The 19,239-nt window shown below is 37.3% G+C and overlaps 1 protein-coding gene across 3 annotated transcripts in view; it reads right to left on the bottom strand.

The window, feature by feature from the left end:
• Positions 1-1,711: 1,711 nt before the first annotated feature.
• EIF4E (eukaryotic translation initiation factor 4E) overlaps positions 1,712-19,239 on the bottom strand; it is a 59,003-nt gene continuing 41,475 nt past the window's right edge. For 2 of the 3 annotated variants that reach the window (XM_030819158.1, XM_030819156.1), the window contains 4 exons: positions 17,809-17,872; positions 17,000-17,113; positions 14,879-15,018; positions 1,712-11,151 (listed from right to left, as the gene is read on the bottom strand). In XM_030819158.1, coding sequence (XP_030675018.1) covers positions 11,037-11,151; positions 14,879-15,018; positions 17,000-17,113; positions 17,809-17,872 — 433 coding nt within the window. In that variant the 3' untranslated portion in view covers positions 1,712-11,036. Of the gene's footprint in view, positions 11,152-14,878; positions 15,019-16,380; positions 16,474-16,999; positions 17,114-17,808; positions 17,873-19,239 lie in introns of all 3 variants that reach the window. The other variant, XM_030819157.1, reaches the window with a different exon arrangement.

Consider the following 19,239-nt stretch of genomic DNA (forward strand, 5'->3'; position numbering starts at 1 on the left):
GCTGGTTCATGAGCACAATGAATTTGAAAAGCACTGATCTATAGGACTGGTTTTCAATGGGCACGGAACCAGTGAGCACTGCTGTACCAGTAAAAATTAATGGGACTTTGGTTGGAACAATTACTGGTGAAGTGCTTCTGGCACTACTACACATCTAAGAGCTGGCATCTCAAATGGCATTCAAATATCTTGCCAGATATTTATGTAATTTTAAAATAATCTCATAATAGTGAACATTTGAATTGAACTCAATTTTCTAAGATTATCTAGCACCAAGTATTTTTTGTGCAACTTTAATGTATTCTGAATTTTCCAGGAATACCATATGTAAATTGAGGAAAAGATACATTTTTGTCCAGAACTTTTAGTAAGTGTTGTGCCCCATTTCAGAAAAACTTATTTAATAGCCTACATTTAAAAGTTATGTGTACATCTAGGTAGAGGTTCAGTTTTCAGACTACTTCATTATGTAGTTATGTTGGAACTAAAACAAATATTTTATTTAAAACGACTTCCCTCTTATTTCTCCTATTATATTATCTCTATTATTCTCCAGTTAAGACTTTTTTTCTTTAAAAAAAAGTAGGTAAGCAAGTTATATACATATGAATTTCACTTCAGGATAATAGTGTGCACTGATTTTACATATGAGGTGCTGGGTCTAACAGACTTAACCACTGATTTAAAGATTTATGCACCTATTACCATCCCTCTAGATCAGGGGGCCTTAATTTGGGAATACTGTACAAGGATCCTCAGCCAAGAATTCTATTGAGTGCAGCTTCAGGAGATCTATAAAGTCCTCGGTAGTACACAATTTGATGTATATGTATTAAATGATAATCAATCATCAAGGTGTTGCCACCATGGGGTGAAGAACACATAACTTTATCAGGAAGTATTAGATTAAGAAACACACATTACACCTGAGACTGTATAAATTAGGCTGGACTATAAACTTGGGCCTCAAAATGTGGATCACCACCCAGTTACATTGACAGAATTGCAGTTTGTATCATTTCGTCAACCTACATTGATGAACTCTACAAAAAGAAAAAAAACATAAAAGAGTTAGAGTCACTGCATTACTCACACTATAGGTGTTCCTTCACCGAGACATAGGGAAGGCTAACATCCATTAAACATTTGCTACACACCAAGCCATACGTTACATTCTGTACACCCAGGAATTCATTTATAAAGTCTCACAACCACCCTCTGATACAGGTATTACTCCTTGTTCCACAAATGAGGAAACTAGCTTAGGAAGCTCAATTAACTTTGACTAAGTTTATACAGCTAATAGCAGAACTAGAATGTGAACTCAGGTTGTCTGCCTCCCAAACATGCATGCACTTATCTGGAGGGGGTGGCTACTTTTTCTTTAATGTTATCGTAAAGTATACATCTATTGGATCTTGTCTTCCATTGGCATAGCCTGCTAGATTTCTTAGGGCAAAAATTGTATCCCACAAATGAAAGTTGCCCAAGCATGACATCAGCATCTTTGAGTAAATTGCTTCACTTACAGTGGTCACTTACAATGGGCTTTATGGAATGCATTTGGCATGCTAACCTTACTTTTGGTTTAATATTTTTTCACATTCTCCCTTTTCTTCATTTTTAAATTTACTTCCTGCAATAAGGCAATGAACAAATAAATCCACACTACATGCTGCTTTAGATAATGCAGGAAATACTAAGACAGTCCTACAGAGTGAATACAGCTTTACTGGATGATTCAGAAACCACCTGGAATCATTCCTATAATTCAAAACACCAACTATCATTATGATAACAGTATATAAGTTCCAGTATTTTCCACTTTGAGAGAACCCTGGTTTCCTTGGCTGCTTTCTAAAGAGTAGAAAAAGAACACCTAACAGGGAGATAGATCAACAATGAGCACATTTGAGGGCAGAGGCAAAAAGTAGGGAGATCAGGTGTTATGTCATTTAGGTAAGAACTGATACAGGAACAGTCAGGAGACAAATAGAAACTGCAGTGGACTGGGAGACACTGCCTAAGTGGAAGGTGAAAGGAAGTGGAGCCATGCAAACCAAGGTTAGTTGACCATATTGAGGACCAAGTTGTAAATGGTGTTAGGAGTTTGTAGGAAGTAAAAGAGAAATTTAAAGAGAGTAAGCTATTTGGTTTTTTGCCAAGAGTACAATCACTACAAAACGTTTATAGAGTAGGTGGTCAGCCAACTTTTTCCATAAAGAACCAGTTAGTAAATATGTCATGCTTTACAGCCAGATAGTCTCTGTCTACTTTAAGACAACTCTGACACTGTGGCACAAAAACAGCCACAGATATATGTAAACAAATGGGTAAGGCCATGTTTCAATAAAACTTTATTTACAAAATAGATGTGAGCAGTCAGAATGGCTATTATTAAAAAGTCAAAAAATAACAGATGCTGACAAGGTTGTGGAGAAAAGTGAACACTTATTCACCGTTGGTGGGAGTGTAAATTAGTTCAACCATTGTGGAAGACAGTGTGGCAATTCATCAAAGACCTAAAGGCAGAAACAGCATTCAACTCAGCAATCCCATTACTGGGTATATACACAACAGAATATAAATCATTCTATTATAAAAAGACATGCACATGTATGTTCACTGCAGCACTATTCACAATAGCAAAAACACGGAATCAACCTAACTGCCTAATGATAGACTGGATAAAGAAAATGTGGTACACATACACCACAGAATATTATGCAGCCATAAAAAAGTACAAGATCAGGTCCTTTACAGGGACATGGATGGAGCTTGAGGCCATCATCCTTAGCAAACTAATGCAGGAACAGAAAACCAAACACCACATTCTCACTTATAAGTGGGAGCTAAATGATGAGAACACATGGACACATAAAGGGGAACAACACACACTGGGGCCTATCAGAGGGTGGAGGGTGGGAGCAGGCAGAAGATTAGGAAAAACAACTAGTGCATACTAGGCTTAACACCTGGGTGATGAAATAATCTGTACAACAAACCCCATGACACAAGTTTACCTATGTAACAAATCTACACTTGCACCCCTGAACTTAAAGGTAAAAAAAACAAGTGATAGGCACAAAATGACAGGATGGATAACCCAAGGGCAGTAGAAATGGAAGATGCGAACATTTGAAGACAATCTTCATAAAAGTACTACTTACAAAACAGCATGTAGAAAAGGAAAATAGTGGTTTCCTGAAAGGAGAAAAAATGTGCTTACTAATCACTTATCATTCTGACTCAGTTACAAAACCCGTGTGTGGAGACATGCAGGACATTGCAATATTTAACCATGGTTATTATCTAAAAAGCAGAGATAGAACACAGAGCCCCAACAGTATATCTAATATACTCAACACCTTGACATAAACAATACAAAACAAGATCAAGTTGGGACACATCTTGTCTCACATGTCCTATGGCATATACTACACATCAAAACACGTCAGGTATCATGCACAAACCATTCACCCAAAATTGAGTCAAATGTTGAAGTCACAAAATAAAGCAGAAAAATAATGCTCTTAAAAACAAATCAGGCCAGACACTGTGGCTCACGCCTGTAATCCCAACACTTTGGGAGGCCAAGGTGGGCGGATCACCTGAGGTTGGAAGTTTGAGACCAGCCTGACCAACACGGAGAAACCCTGTCTCTAAAAATACAAAATTAGTCAGGCGTGGTGGTGCATGCCTGTAATCCCAGCTACTTGGAGGCTGAGGCAGAAGAATCGCTTGAACCCGGGAGGCAGAGGTTGCAGTGACCTGAGATCACGCCATTGCACTCCAGCCTGGGCAACAAGAGCAAAACTCCGTCTCAAAAAGATAAATAAATAAAAATAAATCAAATGCCAAGGGAAACTGGTTATGATCATAAAGATGTGTTTGGGAAATGCTCTCATTTAGGAAACTGTGAAGTTAAATTCGTTATAAGGCATAACAATAAAACTAGGTCCAATATCACTGCATTTGATTCAGTTTTTTCAATGTTTACAGGTAAATAGGTAAAATGAAAGTAGATGCTAGTTCATAGCCCATCTTTGGGAAAGAGTACAATCTAGCAAATAAACAAATTACATGTATAACAACATTGGCTCGTTAGAAGAAAATACATTAAAAACCAATCAGAAAAATATGAGGACCAAAACTGCGTAACTCAAAAAGCTGCATTATGGAACACCATAACAAAACAGATGATAGTCTGTATACGTGGATTAGAATGGTTTGGGTGTTGAAGGTGTGGATGGTAAGTGCAACTTGATACTGCTGAAGAAAATCAATCCACCTTTTTTTTTTTTTTTTTTTTGAAACAGTCTTCCTCTGTTGCGCAGGCTGGAATGCAATGGTGCAATATGCTCACTGCAACCTCCGCCTCCTGGGTTCAAGTGATTCTCCTGCCTCAGCCTCCCAAGTAGCTACAGGTGTGCACCACCACGCCTGGCTAATTTTTTTTCCCATATTTTTAGAGACAGGGTTTCGGTATGTTGGCCAGGCTGGTCTCGAACTCCTGACCTCGTGATCCACCCACCTCAGCCTCCCAAAGTGCCGGGATTACAGGCGTGAGCCACCATGCCCGGCCCCAATCCGTCTTCTTTATGCTTAGTGTAAAAAGATACGAATACAACTTGAGGGTCTGTGAAGGCAAAACTTCAACCAACAAGAGAGACATCTGTATAATGGAACACCAGACACTAAAAATAATGTGTTCTACATACATCATGACAAGTAAAAATGAGAAAATAAAGCTAATGGAATTTTTGTGTCCAACGATAAAAGTTACATATAGTGTCCATCTTTTTTTTTTTTTTTTTGAAGATGGAGTCTGGCTCTGTTGCCCAGGCTGGAATGCAGTGGCGTGATCTTAGCTCACTGCAGCCTCTGCCACCCGAGTTCAAGCAATTCTCGTGCCTCAGCCTCCCCAGTAGCTGGGATAACAGGTGTGCAACACCATGCCTGGCTAATTTTTTCTAATTTTAGTAAAGATGGGGTTTCATCATGTTGGCCAGGCTGGTCTCAAACTCCTGACCTCAGGTGATCCACCCACCTTGGCTTCACAAAGTGCTGGGATTACAGGCATGAGCCACCATGCCCAGCCACACTGTACTTCTGTTGTATGCACAAGTTTCTAGACACGTACAAGAAATTTGAGTGGCACCTTGAAAAGCAACAGTAGGATAGGAGACGGAATTCTCATCTTCTACCTTTCCGTAGGGATGAAAAATAAAATAAGCATGTATTACGTTTGGCCAAACATTAAAGAAAAAAATCACAGATCAGTATTTTGGGAAGGTGGCTGGAGAAGCCTCTAAAGCCACACCAATGCAAACACAATTGCATTAAAAATACTACAGTATGCTAAAATATGTTAAATGAATGGTGAAAAAATTTTAAAGTACAATCACATACTCAAAGAGACACAAAACTTTACTTGGACAATCATATAGAGTTCAGTAATATAAAAGTAGAAACGGTCTTGCAAAAGCTATAATTTGCATATGCTGGTTTGCTAGAGTCCTCCTGGAATGTGATCTGTTTAGAATCAATGTCTTAGAGCTGGAAAGTATTTAGACCAACCAGGGCCGGGTGCAGTGGCTCACGCCTGTAATCCCAGCACTTTGGGAGGCCGAGGTGAGCGGATCACGAGGTCAAAAAATCGAGACCATCCTGGCCATCATGGTGAAACCCCATCATCTCTACTAAAAATACAAAAATCAGTTGGGTGTGGTGTCACGCACCTGTAGTCCCAGCTACTCAAGAGGCTGAGGCAAGAGAATCGTTTGAACCCGGGAGGCGGAGCTAAGAGCGCGCCACTGCACTCTAGCCTGGCAAATAAGACTCCGTCTCAAAAAAAAAAGAACAACCTCATTTTATATTTACCTCGACTGCATAATACCCAGTAATAAAACCCTAGTCCTATTTTCAGTAACAACAGGTTCTCTATTTGTAGAACCTTATGAAGACACGTGCTTTTTTTTGAGATGGAGTCTTGCTCTGTCACCCAGGCTGGAGTACAGTGGCGCGATCTCAGCTCACTGCAACCTCCACCTCCTGGGCTCAAGTGATTCTCCTCAGTCTCCAAAGTAGCTGGGATTACAGGCGCATGCCACCATGCCCGGCTAATTTTTGTATTTTTAGTAGAGACGGGGTTTTACCATGTTGGCCAGGCTGGTCTGGAACTCCTGACCTCAGGTGATTCACCCGCTTCAGTCTCCCAAAGTGCTGGGGTTGCAGGCATGAGCCACCGCTCCTGGCCAGACTCACGCATTTTTAATATATGTCTGCTTTCAAATCTTCTTTAGAGCAGGGCCCCAGACCGTTCTGTTCTTGCTATATGCCTAGCATGTGGAACATAGTAAACAGAGGTGCTCAATACATATGTATGTGTGTATACATACTTTTTTTCAGAAAAGGTAGGGAAGTGAGTTCCGTGCATAACTATGAGAAATCACAATGCATGAAGTAAACAAAAAGCTGCAAGATTAAAATATGAAAATTAGTTCCCCTATATTGGAAAAGACAGCACCATAGGCACATGTGATCACATGCCTACAATTTCATTTTTTGCTTCTACCAGTGGAATGGTCATAAGAATATTTAACTCTAAACTATGGTAGTAGGAAGGCTACCTAATGCCTACTTTGGAATTCACAGTAAAGCAGGACACAAGAGTTTATTTTAAGATGGTACAGAACAGGACCAAAGTTTTTGACACCAAATCCATAACTGTATGAAGACGAAAATTGTAGATGTAACAGACCCGGTTGTTTTAGGGAATGATGGGCAAATGAGTTGCCCTGGGCTAATGGGGAAAGCAACCTGTGAACAGTGTTTCTCACACTATTATGTGAGGGAACAGTCTTAACCCCTAAATTGTACTCTGCCAGACATACTATATATACACATACGTATACGTGTTTTGTTATATATTATATATATTACACACATACATATTTTTTAATTTGTTTGTAGCGATGGGGTCTTACTTTATTGCTCAGACTGGTGTTGAACTCCTGGACTCATGCAATCCTGCCACCTTGGCCTCCCAAAGTGCTGGGATTACAGGCATAAAGCACTATGCCTGGCCTGTAAGATATATTTTTTTAAAACATTACTAGAAAAGTGATCACATACTAATGTCACAGTAATATAAAATTACTATAGAAGTTTCCAGACACACAATTTCTACACTGACCTCGAGAGATATGCTGAAGTTTTGTTTATCAATGTCAATCTGGCCTAAACTCTTGAATTTGTATAAAAAGGATGACATTTATTGTTTTACTGCTCAATAAAAACATTCTGAAAGAAACAATTAGAGATAAAAGGTGCATAGCCTTGTCATTAACTTTAAAATATAACACTGCTTTGTCACAACGCCTAAAATTATCCTTTTGAATGCAACTTTAGCATTTAAGAATCTCAGTGCCTATCAGTTTTAATAATTTTGCCTTACTTTGCCATTTATATTAGCTCAGAATACAGAAGCTTAAAATGTATATGAAAACATGACCATGCATTGATTAATGATGGGAATATGTTTTGAGAAATGGGCCATTAGATGATTTCGTTGTGTACTTACACAAACCTGAATGGTATAACCTACCACAAACACAGGCTTCAGGGAACAGTCTATTATTGCTCCTAGGCTACAAACCTGTATAGCATGTTACCATACTGAATACTCCATAATGCTATTTGTGTATCTAAATATAACAAAACATAGAAAAGATACAGTAAAAATACAGTGTTATAATGTTACTGGCCCACCATCCTATATGTGGTCTGCTGCTGACCAAAACTTCCTTATATAGCATGTGACTATATTTACTTACACTACCTCCCGTAAACCCCGTACCTTTGCCTCCAAACTTCCCCAACTGACTAACACAGTGAATCTAGGGAAAATTTCCATCTATTACTAGATTCATTACCAAAGGGAGTAAAATGGAGAAATGTTTGTATGCCCGACCTATAACAAGCTGAGGTGATTTACTATAGCCTATTAGACAGGCTGTACCCTATGGAGACAGGGTTAAGTAATTATTGTCTCTGGAACCAAATTTCCAGAATTCAAATCCACCTTTTGCAATTTACAAGCAAAAGTTAAATTCTCAGTAACAGCACCCACATCTCAAAAGATTATTCTGCAGGTTAATATGCATGTAAAGTGACTAAACTACTGCCTGGCACATAAATTATTACTATGTAAGTGTTGTAATTATTTAATTGCATCGTATGCATTAATTCATTCTGTAGAATTGGGATAATAAACATTAAATTCATTAAATGAAATGTCACATGCCTACAACAAACTGCTATTCACCCATTAAAGCCTATTTCAATTCTCTATTACGAAAACACATCTATTTGGGCCGGCGCGGCGGCTCACGCCTGTAATCCCAGCACTTTGGGAGGCAGAAGCAGGCGGATCACAAAGTCAGGAGATCAAGACCACCCTGGCTAACATAGTGAAACCCCGTCTCTACTAAAAATACAAAAAAAATTAGCCGGGCATGGTGGCGGCTGCCTATAGTCCCAGCTACTCGGAGATCACGCCACTGCACTCCAGCCTGGGCGACAAAGCGAGACTCCATCTCAAAAAAAAAAAAGAGAAAGAAAATATATCTATTTAATCTACTTATAATATCCTGCTAAACAGAAGTTGGAAAATAACATATAGCCTAATTTTATATTTAGAGAAGGTGCTAATAAAGTTATAAAAGTTGCAAGTCACTGTACTATTTAAGTGGCAACTGCCAAAAGTGATTCAGAGTAATTTATTATCCTTTCTTGTCCCCAAGAAAAAGGTTTAAAATAAAATCATGATTCTAAAATGGTAATAACAATAATCAAATGCTACAAATTAGTTATTTCAAAAATTTAGAACTGTATACATTTAATGTGTTATTCCTCCTTTGCACCTAAAAGCTGATGCTTCTTAAAATTGGACTTCATCTTAGAATTAAGAAAATAGATCATTAGTTTATAATAGATATACTACTTCAGTCCCACCCATTGCCAACATACCACTAACATCATCACTTTTAAGTAAACTCTTGAAGTACTCAAAACTATACATATTGACATAGCAAGTCACCTTAACCAATTACCCAAGTTTAACTAGCAGACATTACGTACGGTATGCTGAGATTATAATAAACACAGAAGATTCAGTATTTCTAGAATACTGAACAAGAGGTGTTTGTGGCACTGAGAGTACTGTGATAACCTGTGGTACCCTTTAAACTGCTTTAAAATTTTACAATGAAATCAGTGCTATTAATTTCATGTTTATTTCATACAGGGTTTTTGTCAAGTTTATCAGTTTTAAAATGATTAAGTCATAATCACCATTCAAAGACAAACTTTCCTCTCAAACTAATAATTTCCATTCTGCTACCTACAGTTTGGCTTATCCTTTGGTCTGATAGCCATACTTCATTTCACAGGACTATACAAGTATGTACTATGTACAAAACATTTTCAAGTTTGCTTTCAAATGATACCTACAAAGAGTAGATCAAGTTTTCAAGTTTACAGAATACCATACTACAACAATTTACCACTATAAATATGTCTTAATACCTGTTTATTCCATTCTATTTAGATTGCAACACTAACAAAATTCTTAATGCATATGTCCCCACCACCTGTACTTTCCCTACACTATCTTTTTGACACTTACATAGAAACAACTCAATTCAGCAACCAAGTTTTACAACCACTGTTGCTACCAATCAAATGGTGATGCATCAGATCCCAATTCTCATGAGTATTAACATATTAAGAGAGTACATTATTTACCTAAGACTGAAGGACTGTGCCTTACTTTATAAAAAAACAAAGATAGCCACATCAATTTAATTCCATATATATGATACTACCTACTCAATTTATTAAAAATTGTAATAAACATAATAATCAAACTAGTGCTCCAAACTTATGCTGTTCACATGGAAGACACCACAAAAGAAGACATAATATAGAGACTGCCTTGCAATAAGAAGTACAAATTCCTTCTATAAAGATGGAGAAATAAAAGGACAAATCTAGTTGTCTAAAAGACAATTCACTGTACACATTTTATTTACAGTTTTGTACACTGTCTTAATATGAATGGGACTGCTTTTCTACTTGAGCCACTTTTAACCAAAGCAAAATAACCTAAGTAATACAAAGTGTTAAAATACAGCATAAAGATATAAAAACAGACATACTAATTCTAGTTAGGAATGTAATTATGATGTTACATTTTTTATAATCCACAATTATGTTTAGGAAATCACACAAACATAGATCACTGATTTGAATGAAATGCATAAATTTGTAGCAATGCTTTGTAGTTACAGAAAACAAAAAAAATTACCAAAGAATGCACAAAATTAATGTTTATTCCACCTTTGTGTCATATTCCTGGATCCTTCACCAATGTTACATGAGGAAAAGAACAAAAGCAAAACAAATGAAAAACTAAAATCAGAAATCACTAATATCAAGTAGGGAAACAAATAAATTAAAATCTAGCAGCCATCAGCAAGAGTACAGCAAAGACAATGCTGTAAAAAGAAACAAAGAAAATTGCTAGAAAACTGTATGCATCATAATCTTTCAAACCAGCAAAATATGCTCCTGCATACAATGGAACAACAGAATTTTTTTTCCTGTAAAGTATAGAAATGCCAAGTTGTTTTTTGACTATTGTGAATAGGTAAAATCTGTATGTAATTAATGGTAATTCTACTGAACTATTACAGAGTGAGCCAGGAACACATTTATGGATTCTGGGGATGTGTACTGTAATTCTTTGATTGGAATAGTGGAAACTCTAGCCAAAAAAAAAAAAAAAAAAAAAAAATGAACACAGAAGTACAAGACAAAGGCGAATGAGACTTCTCTTATATCTTAGAAACATTTAGATGGAAATCAAATTTAAATGCAGTCCACTCTGCTTTTTGAAGAGGCTTTGGTTCAGCTCCCAAATCTCGATTGCTTGACGCAGTCTCCTATGAGAATACTCAGAAGGTGTCTTCTTAAACAACAAACCTATTTTTAGTGGTGGAGCCGCTCTTAGTAGCTGTGTCTGCATGGGACTGATAACCAATCACTATCTTTGGAGGAAGTCCTAACCTTTCCTTGTATACCCTCCTAGAAGAAAAAAGAAGAAGAAGAAAAAAGTAGCCATTAACTTTTACTCACAAGAAATACATTTAAAAATTTACGGTTATTAGTTTTTATATTAAAAAATATAGACTTGAGAGTAAAATAGGAAATTAAATATACACCCTTTTCCTTTTAGCACAATTTACTCTTCGTTTTTGCGATATTCTTGGTTAATTACTTTTAAAATATTTGAGAGCCAGTCAGGTATGTTATTACTAAATTACAGGAGCATTACTATATTATTATACTGTTATTTATTATGATACTATAATTATTACTAAATCAACAGTGAACAAAGCAAGGACAGTCCCTGAGCTGACTGCATTTATAGTCTAGTAGAGAAAACACAATCAATCACAAATACATATGACAGACTTGTATCACATGCATACTTAAACAGAAATCTGTAAAACAAACATGTTTATTTTCATTCTTTGATCTAAAATGTTGCATTTCACGTCTGAACCCTAGCAAATATTGTATATTACTACACAAATTATATTAACCATACCTGTTATAAGATTGCACAAATAAAAACTAAACACTTTGAGGGAGATTAAAATGAAACACTTTGAGGGAGAATGTCATATCTGCCTTACATACTAACTTTACGACCTAATTTTCAAGACACGACTCTATTGCAAGAATAAAATGGCACTTGTCATGAGTGCCAAAGAGTAAATATAAGGGCTGTGATACTGTATAACAAAAAGATTCTAATCTCATCTACAAAATTAGACAAGTCTTCCCCTTTAAATATCACGAGGTCAAAAGGATAATGTTAAGAGAATGAGCACATCTGAAAGCTGAGAAATAAAAATTAGGCTGTGTGGCTATGGCTCATAAGTAAAGTGAACATGAGATAAAGGTGACAAGATTTCAGAGGAAGATCACAGAGAGCTTCACAGGCCACCTTAAAAATCTGAATCTTTGGCCAGGCGCGGTGGCTCATGCCTGTAATCCCAGCACTTTGGGAGGTCGAGGCGGGCGGATCACAAGGTCAGGAGATCGAGACCATCCTGGCTAACATGGTGAAACCCCGCCTCTACTAAAAATACAAAAAATTAGCCGGGCGTAGTGCGGGTGCCTGTAGTCCCAGCAACTCGGGAGGCTGAGGCAGGAGAATGGCATGAACCTGGGAGGCGGAGCTTGCAGTGAGCCGAAATTGTGCCACTGCACTCCAGCCCGGGTGACAGAGCAAGACTCCATCTCAAAAAAAAAAAAAAAAAAAGGAATCTTTAAGAAAAAAATAGTAAAAATTCAAAAATAAGCAAAAATCAAATAAAAATAAAGGAATAAACATATTAATGGAGTTAAATCCTCCAACACACTAGGATAGGTTTTTTTATACCTTCCAGAAGATTTACTACCTTCCCCCTAAAATAAGGTATTAAAAAGTAATTTTATGGTAACTAAAGTGTTAATTATCAAATTTGCATTATAATGCAATGCATTCCTTTCAATTATACTTAATTATTAAAAATGCCAAAAAGCAAGTCATGCAAATTGGAAGGGTTAAAAATGAATCTTCGTTTGAAAATCTGAAGTCTTAATATACACTCAAAAACATTTAATATTGACAAAAATACAAAACTTCCGTAGGAAAAAAATTCTTAATTAACTCTTGTTTAAAAAAAAAAAAGTAAATCCTCCAAAATTAGGTTTTGATGCTGGAAGAAACATTAAAATATGATGACAAATCAACTCCTTTCTCTAATGGAACCCCATATAGCATGAAATGTAGAAAATCCCTATACCTTTTGATCCAGAAATAAATTATGTTCACAGAAAAATTTACATGGCTGAGAGCAATGGATCACGCCTGAAATTCCGGCACTTTGGGAGGCTGAGGAAGGTGGATGACTTGAGGCTAGGAGTTTGACACCAGCCTGGCCAACATGGCAAAACCCTGTCTCTACAAAAAATACCGTAGTGGCTCAGGCCTGTGGTCCCAGCTATTCAGGAGGCTGAGGCAAGAGAATCACTTGAACCCAAGAGGTGGAGGTTGCAGTGAGCTGAGATCGCGCTACTGCAACCCGGCCTGGAAAACAGAGTGTGACTCTGTCTCAAAAAATTAATTTTAAAAAGAAAAATTAATATTTGAAAAATCACAAAGGGGCAAACCAAACATTTTGACCACTGACTGACCAGCACTTAATTTTAACATAAAATTGTAAGTCAAATTTTTTTTTTTTTTTTTTTGGTGAGACAGAGTCTTGCTCTGTCTCCCAGGCTGGCGCGCAGTGGCCCCCTGCAAGCTCCGCCTCCCAGGTTCACGCCATTCTCCTGCCTCAGTCTCCCAAATAGCTGGGACTACAGGCACCCGCCACCACGCCCAGCTAATTTTTTTTTTTTTGTATTTTTAGTAGAGACGGGGTTTAACCGTGTTGGCCAGGATGGTCTTGATCTCCTGACCTCGTGATCCGCCTGCCTCGGCCTCCCAAAGTGCTGGGATTACAGGTGTGAGCCACCGTGCCTGGCATCAAATATTACTAATATAATTGAGGTAAAAAGAAATCCTAGTTAGAAAAAAAATGTCAGCTGGTTTAGCGTGGTGGCTCACGCCTGTAATCTCAGCACTTTGAAAGGCTGGGGTGGCTTGATCAAGTCCAGGAGTTCATGACCAGTCTGGAAAACATGGCAAAACCCCTTCTCTACAAAAAAAATACAAGAAAATAGGCAGGTGTGGTCATACACACCTGTAGTTGCAGCTAATTGGGTGGCTGAGGTGGGAGGATCACCTGAGCCCAGGAGGCTGAGGCTGAAGTGAGCCATGACTGCACCACTGCACTCTTGCCTGAATAACACAGTGAGGCCCTGTCTCAAAAAAAAAAAAGCCACTTTTGCAAAGAATAAAATTTACAAAAAAAGGTTTAATAAAACCCTACATATGTGGGTTTTAAACATGGAACAAAAACCAAGATATGTTATATAAATTTTAATGAAAATTATATGTAGTAAACGCACATGCTTTAAATGCATATATACTATTTGCCAATAATCACTGAATTATTAATTATTATGAGCATACATTAGCTCTTTTCAAAGTAGTACTTTTTTTCAAACAGCACTTTCAAAGTAGGAAATAATACATTCTCATTTGTGAATGAATAAAAAATGCTACATGCCAAAGGAGAGTGCTCTAGTGGTTATATACTTCACTGCTAAGAAAAAGCAATTTTACAGAAATAAAACACATATGAACAAGGCCAGGCACAGTGGCTCATGCCTGTAATGATAGCACTTTGGGAGGCTGAGGTGGACGGATCACTTGAGACCAAGAGTTAAAGACCAGCCTGGCCAACATGGTGAAACCTGGTCTCTACTAAAAATACAAAAAATTACCCAAGCGTGGTGGCATGCACCTGTATTCCCAGCTACTAGGGAGGCTGAGACATAAGAATCTCTTGAACCCAGGAGGCGGAGGTTGCAGTGAGCCTACATCATGCCACTGTACTATAGCCTGGACAATAGAGTGAGACTCTGTCTCTAAATAAATAGCTGTGAAAAAAACCCAAAAAACATATATATATATATATATGAACAAGACGTTGTGCACCAATTGAGCCATTCAAAATTATAAAAGTGTTCAAAAACAATACAAGGAAAACAGGATCTACAAACCGAAGTATTTCTAAAGCTACAAATAAAATAACTTCTGGTTTTAGTCATCTTAATATTGTAAAATAAGTAGGCAAAGAGCAAAACTTACCCTATATGTGTAACAGCTTCTCTGTTTTCACATTCAGTAGTCCATATTGCTATCTTATCACCTTTAGCTCTAACATTAACAACAGCGCCACATACATCATCACTGTAGTCATCAAAAGATTCTCCAATAAGGCACAGAAGCTTAAAAAAAAATCCCAAATTACATTTAATAGATTATAAACAAGCTTATTACACTGCAAATGTCTCTTCTGTATTTGCATAGATAACAAAACTGAAGGCAGTTTTTAAATCAAGAGTTAATTTCTTAAATGTGTAAATTTTATTTGCATATATAGATCTGTCCTGACTTTTAAATACTCATTCATTTATTTACTATCAAATCAGCCTTTTTCAGCAAATTTGGCAGTTAATGTCATGGCAAACATAAAAGCTGATTTTATTAATATTCATTTGCTGCTTATATTTATGAGCAAATAAATATTAATAGAATAACAAAAATAGCTATTCATGGTTAATTTCCTCTTGTTCTTATTTTTTATGAATATTTTTTAATTGTCTGGTTTTTCGTTGTTGTTTGAGACAGGATCTTGCTCTGTCACCCTGGCTGGAGTGCAGTGGGATCATCACAGCTCACTGCAGCCTCAACCTCCTGGGCTCAAACGATCCTCCCACCTCAGCCTCCTGAGTAGGCAGGCATACATACAGGGACGGGACATGTCACTATACCCAGTTAATTTTTGTATTTTTTGTAGAGACGGGGTTTTGCCATGTTGCCCAAGCTGGTCTTGAACTCCTGAGTTTAAGTGAAATGCCTGCCTCGGCCTCCTGAAGTGTTGAGATCACAGGTGTGAGCCCAGCCCTAACAGGTTTCTTAATTGTGGCAAAATACAAATAACATAAAATTTACCATTTTAACCACTTTTAAGTGTGCAGTTCAGTGGTGTTAAGTACATTCAACATTGTTGTACAACCATCCCTACCAGAACATTTTTTTTAACTGCAAAATGGAAATGTCCTGACTTTTTAATGTGGAATTCCAAAATGGTATTTGCTCATGATCTTCCCCCTCAAAAACAGAATTTTCTTCTTAAAAAGTCATTCATTCATTAGCTGGGTGTGCTGGCATGCACCTGTAGTCCCAGCTACTTGAGAGGCTAAGGCAGGATGATTGCTTGAACCCAGGAGGCTACAGTGAGCTATGATGGCCCCACTGTACTCTAGCCTGGGCGACAGAACAAGACCCTGTCTCTAAAAAAAACACAAAATAGTCACTTATTCAATCATTTGAAGTGATTAACTTAACAAGTGCTAACTATAAACCAGGCACGGTTTCAAGTGCTAGGGATACAAAAGAGACTACAAGCTTGGGGTTTGGAACCTCTGTCTACAGAAAATGCCTATTATCTCATATTTAATTTGTCTTGTAAAGCCAAAAGTTCCAGTTAATATCACAATATGTAGGTCGAATGGTAGTACGCAACAATTTTATTATTTGCTTCACTGATCTAAAAAGTTTAGTGGGACAGGCACAGTGACTCACACCTGTAATTCCAGCACTTTGGGAGGCTGAAGTGGGAGGATCACTTGGGGCCAGAAGTTTGAGACCAACCTGGGCAACGTAGCAAGATCCCATCTCTAGGAAAAAAATTAGAAAATTAGCTGGGCATGGTGGCATGCACCTGTAGTCCCAGCTACTTAAGAGGCTGAAGTGGGAGGATCGCTTGAACCCAGAGGGTGAGGCTGAAGTGAGCCATATAAATAAATATCCGCACTCCAGCCTGGGTAACAGAGCAAGACCCTTGCTCTAACAATATAAATATTTAAAAGTTTAGTATATATATAGCAATGCTGTAAGAGGGTTGCAAAAACTTCAATCATAACAAAATGCAAGGTTCTATAATTTTGAGGTTAATGAAATGACCACAGTGAGCTTATTGTGGTGAGAGTCAACTGCCAATCACTTAAAATATCTGACTTATAGGATGTTTCACTGTACTATAAACGGGAGTCATATGACAGAACAAAAATAATTACTGACCCTGATTTTCTAGTGTTGGGCATCCTTCTCTTAAATTAAATAACAAATGTAAAACGTAACATATCTTAAGTTTCAGTATTCCAAAACTACCTCTAAAACTGCTTTATACTTTTAAAACCTTACTGTCTCTAGCCAAAAGCGATCGAGGTCACTTCGTCTCTGCTGTTTGTTCAATGTAATTAGCCATCGTCCTCCCCGTTTGTTTTTCTCATCTTCCCACATAGGCTCAATACCATCCTACAGGGTTAGAAGACAACAGTATTACACAACATTGTTACCTTGACTTTGAGAGCTAATCATTAGAAACAGTTAAGCAACAACACTGTCAACTTCTTACTTTATTGTCCATAAAACTGCCATTGATGTAGTTTTTAAAAAGCACATAAGACTTAAAGCCAGAGGCATGACATTGCAGAATTAGAGTCCTGACTTTGTCACTTATTAGCTATCAAATCTTGGGTTTCACTTAATTTGAAGGTTCTTAAACTTTCTGAGAAGCAAACATATTTTAGAAGCTCTGTACATTTCTATAGCTAAAAATACATGCAAAAACCATGCAATTTCAGTTAATGAATGTCCCGTCCCCCTACCACCTGACAAAGCCCAATAATAAGTATTCCAAGGACCCATGCTCCTAAGGTTAAGAATGCTTGATAAACTCAGTCTGCTCAAATATATAAAGGAAGGAGTAGACTGGATAATCAAAGCTCTCATCAAAATCAATCTCAGTATGTGCCCACAGAGTAACTCTCTCTCAATTTTTATAAACAAATAGAGTAAGATATATTGATACTAAAGCATACTACAGCCAATTAAATTATCAGCCTATTCATCACACTATCAAATATTCCTAAGTTTATGGCAAGATTTCTTAATGAATACCAAATGGCCCAGTCCTATAATATATATATAAAATCACCAATTAAGCATACCTTAAAAAGTGAGTAGTCACAGCCAGGCATTAAATTACTAGACAACTGGATATGGTTGTACAGACTAGGTAAAAGAAAGTAACAATTAAAAACACAGAATATGTAATATAGAGTTTAGGTGCTTACATATATATACATTTAGAACATGTGATGAAAATGAACAGATAAAAGTTCATGTTTACTTGTTTCTAAGGAGTCAGTTTCCAAAATGGACAAAACAGATCTTAAAAGCAGTTAAATAATCAAGTTCAGATGACAGGTATAATTTTCAAAAAAATTTCTAGTGACTGCTCTGACAAAAATATATTTTATGTTAGTTAACTCAGTGCATATATATGTATATATACAAGAAACTGAGAAGAGAGGTAGAAGGTGGCTTTAAGTAGATGAAATTATTTCTGAAGTTAATAAACAGTTTTTTCACAAACATAAAAAAAAAAAAACCAGAAAATATGAACTTCCTGACCATCAGGATTGCATGACTGAAACAGTCACTATCCTTGAGGGTATCCAAGAGTAGAACAGATCAATGGTTCCCAAACACCACAAATTGTCACTGGTTAGTCAACATAATAATCATTTTAAAAATGATTTTAGAAAAATAAATAAATAAATATAGTTCCAAGCCCTACCTCTTGGGATTATAATCACCTAAATATGAGATGGAACACTGCAGTCTGTATTTCTAAACTCCTAAATTTCTAAACTCCTAAATCCTGTATTTCTAAACTATTTCCCAAATATCAAAATAACAGAATAACATTTGCGATGACTTAGTTGCTTGCCTGAAGGCAGGAGGCTTAGATCATTTGATCTCCTGTGGTCTTTTACAGCAAAATTGATTTAAAAATTGGCAACTCTTAAGAATCTTTTGCTTGTCTCCAATATTAGATGGCAGAAATAATGATCTTAGCTGTGTCTACAGACCATGAATGATTCTATTATCCTTAGTCTGGTTCTCCTGGTGCTATGTTAACCCCATCTAGGAATATTTCAGGTAAAGATTTAAGGGCCAGGCGCGGTGGCTCACGCCTGTAATCCCAGCACTTTGGGAGGCTGAGGCAGGTGGACCACGAGGTCAGGAGTTCGAGACCAGCCTGACCAACATGATGAAACCCCGTCTCTACTAAAAATACAAAATCAGCCGGGCGTGGTGGCATGCACCTATAATCCCAGCTACCAGGGAGGCTGAGGCAGGAAAATCGCTTGAACCCAGGAGGCAGAGGATGCAGTGAGCCAAGATCACCCCATTGCACTTCAGCCTGGTGACACAGCTAGACTCCATCTCAAAAAAAAAAAAAAAAGATTGAAGAAAGAAGTTCGCATCCTTTCAATCAAATTCCATAGTCTAACACACAAATATAGTTTAGGTGAGACAACCTAAGACCACATAAGGTTTGCTGAGTCACCACCTAATGGTAACTCCCAACT

The sequence above is a fragment of the Nomascus leucogenys genome, chromosome 9 (genome assembly GCF_006542625.1).
Source record: "Nomascus leucogenys isolate Asia chromosome 9, Asia_NLE_v1, whole genome shotgun sequence".
NCBI lineage: Eukaryota > Metazoa > Chordata > Mammalia > Primates > Hylobatidae > Nomascus > Nomascus leucogenys.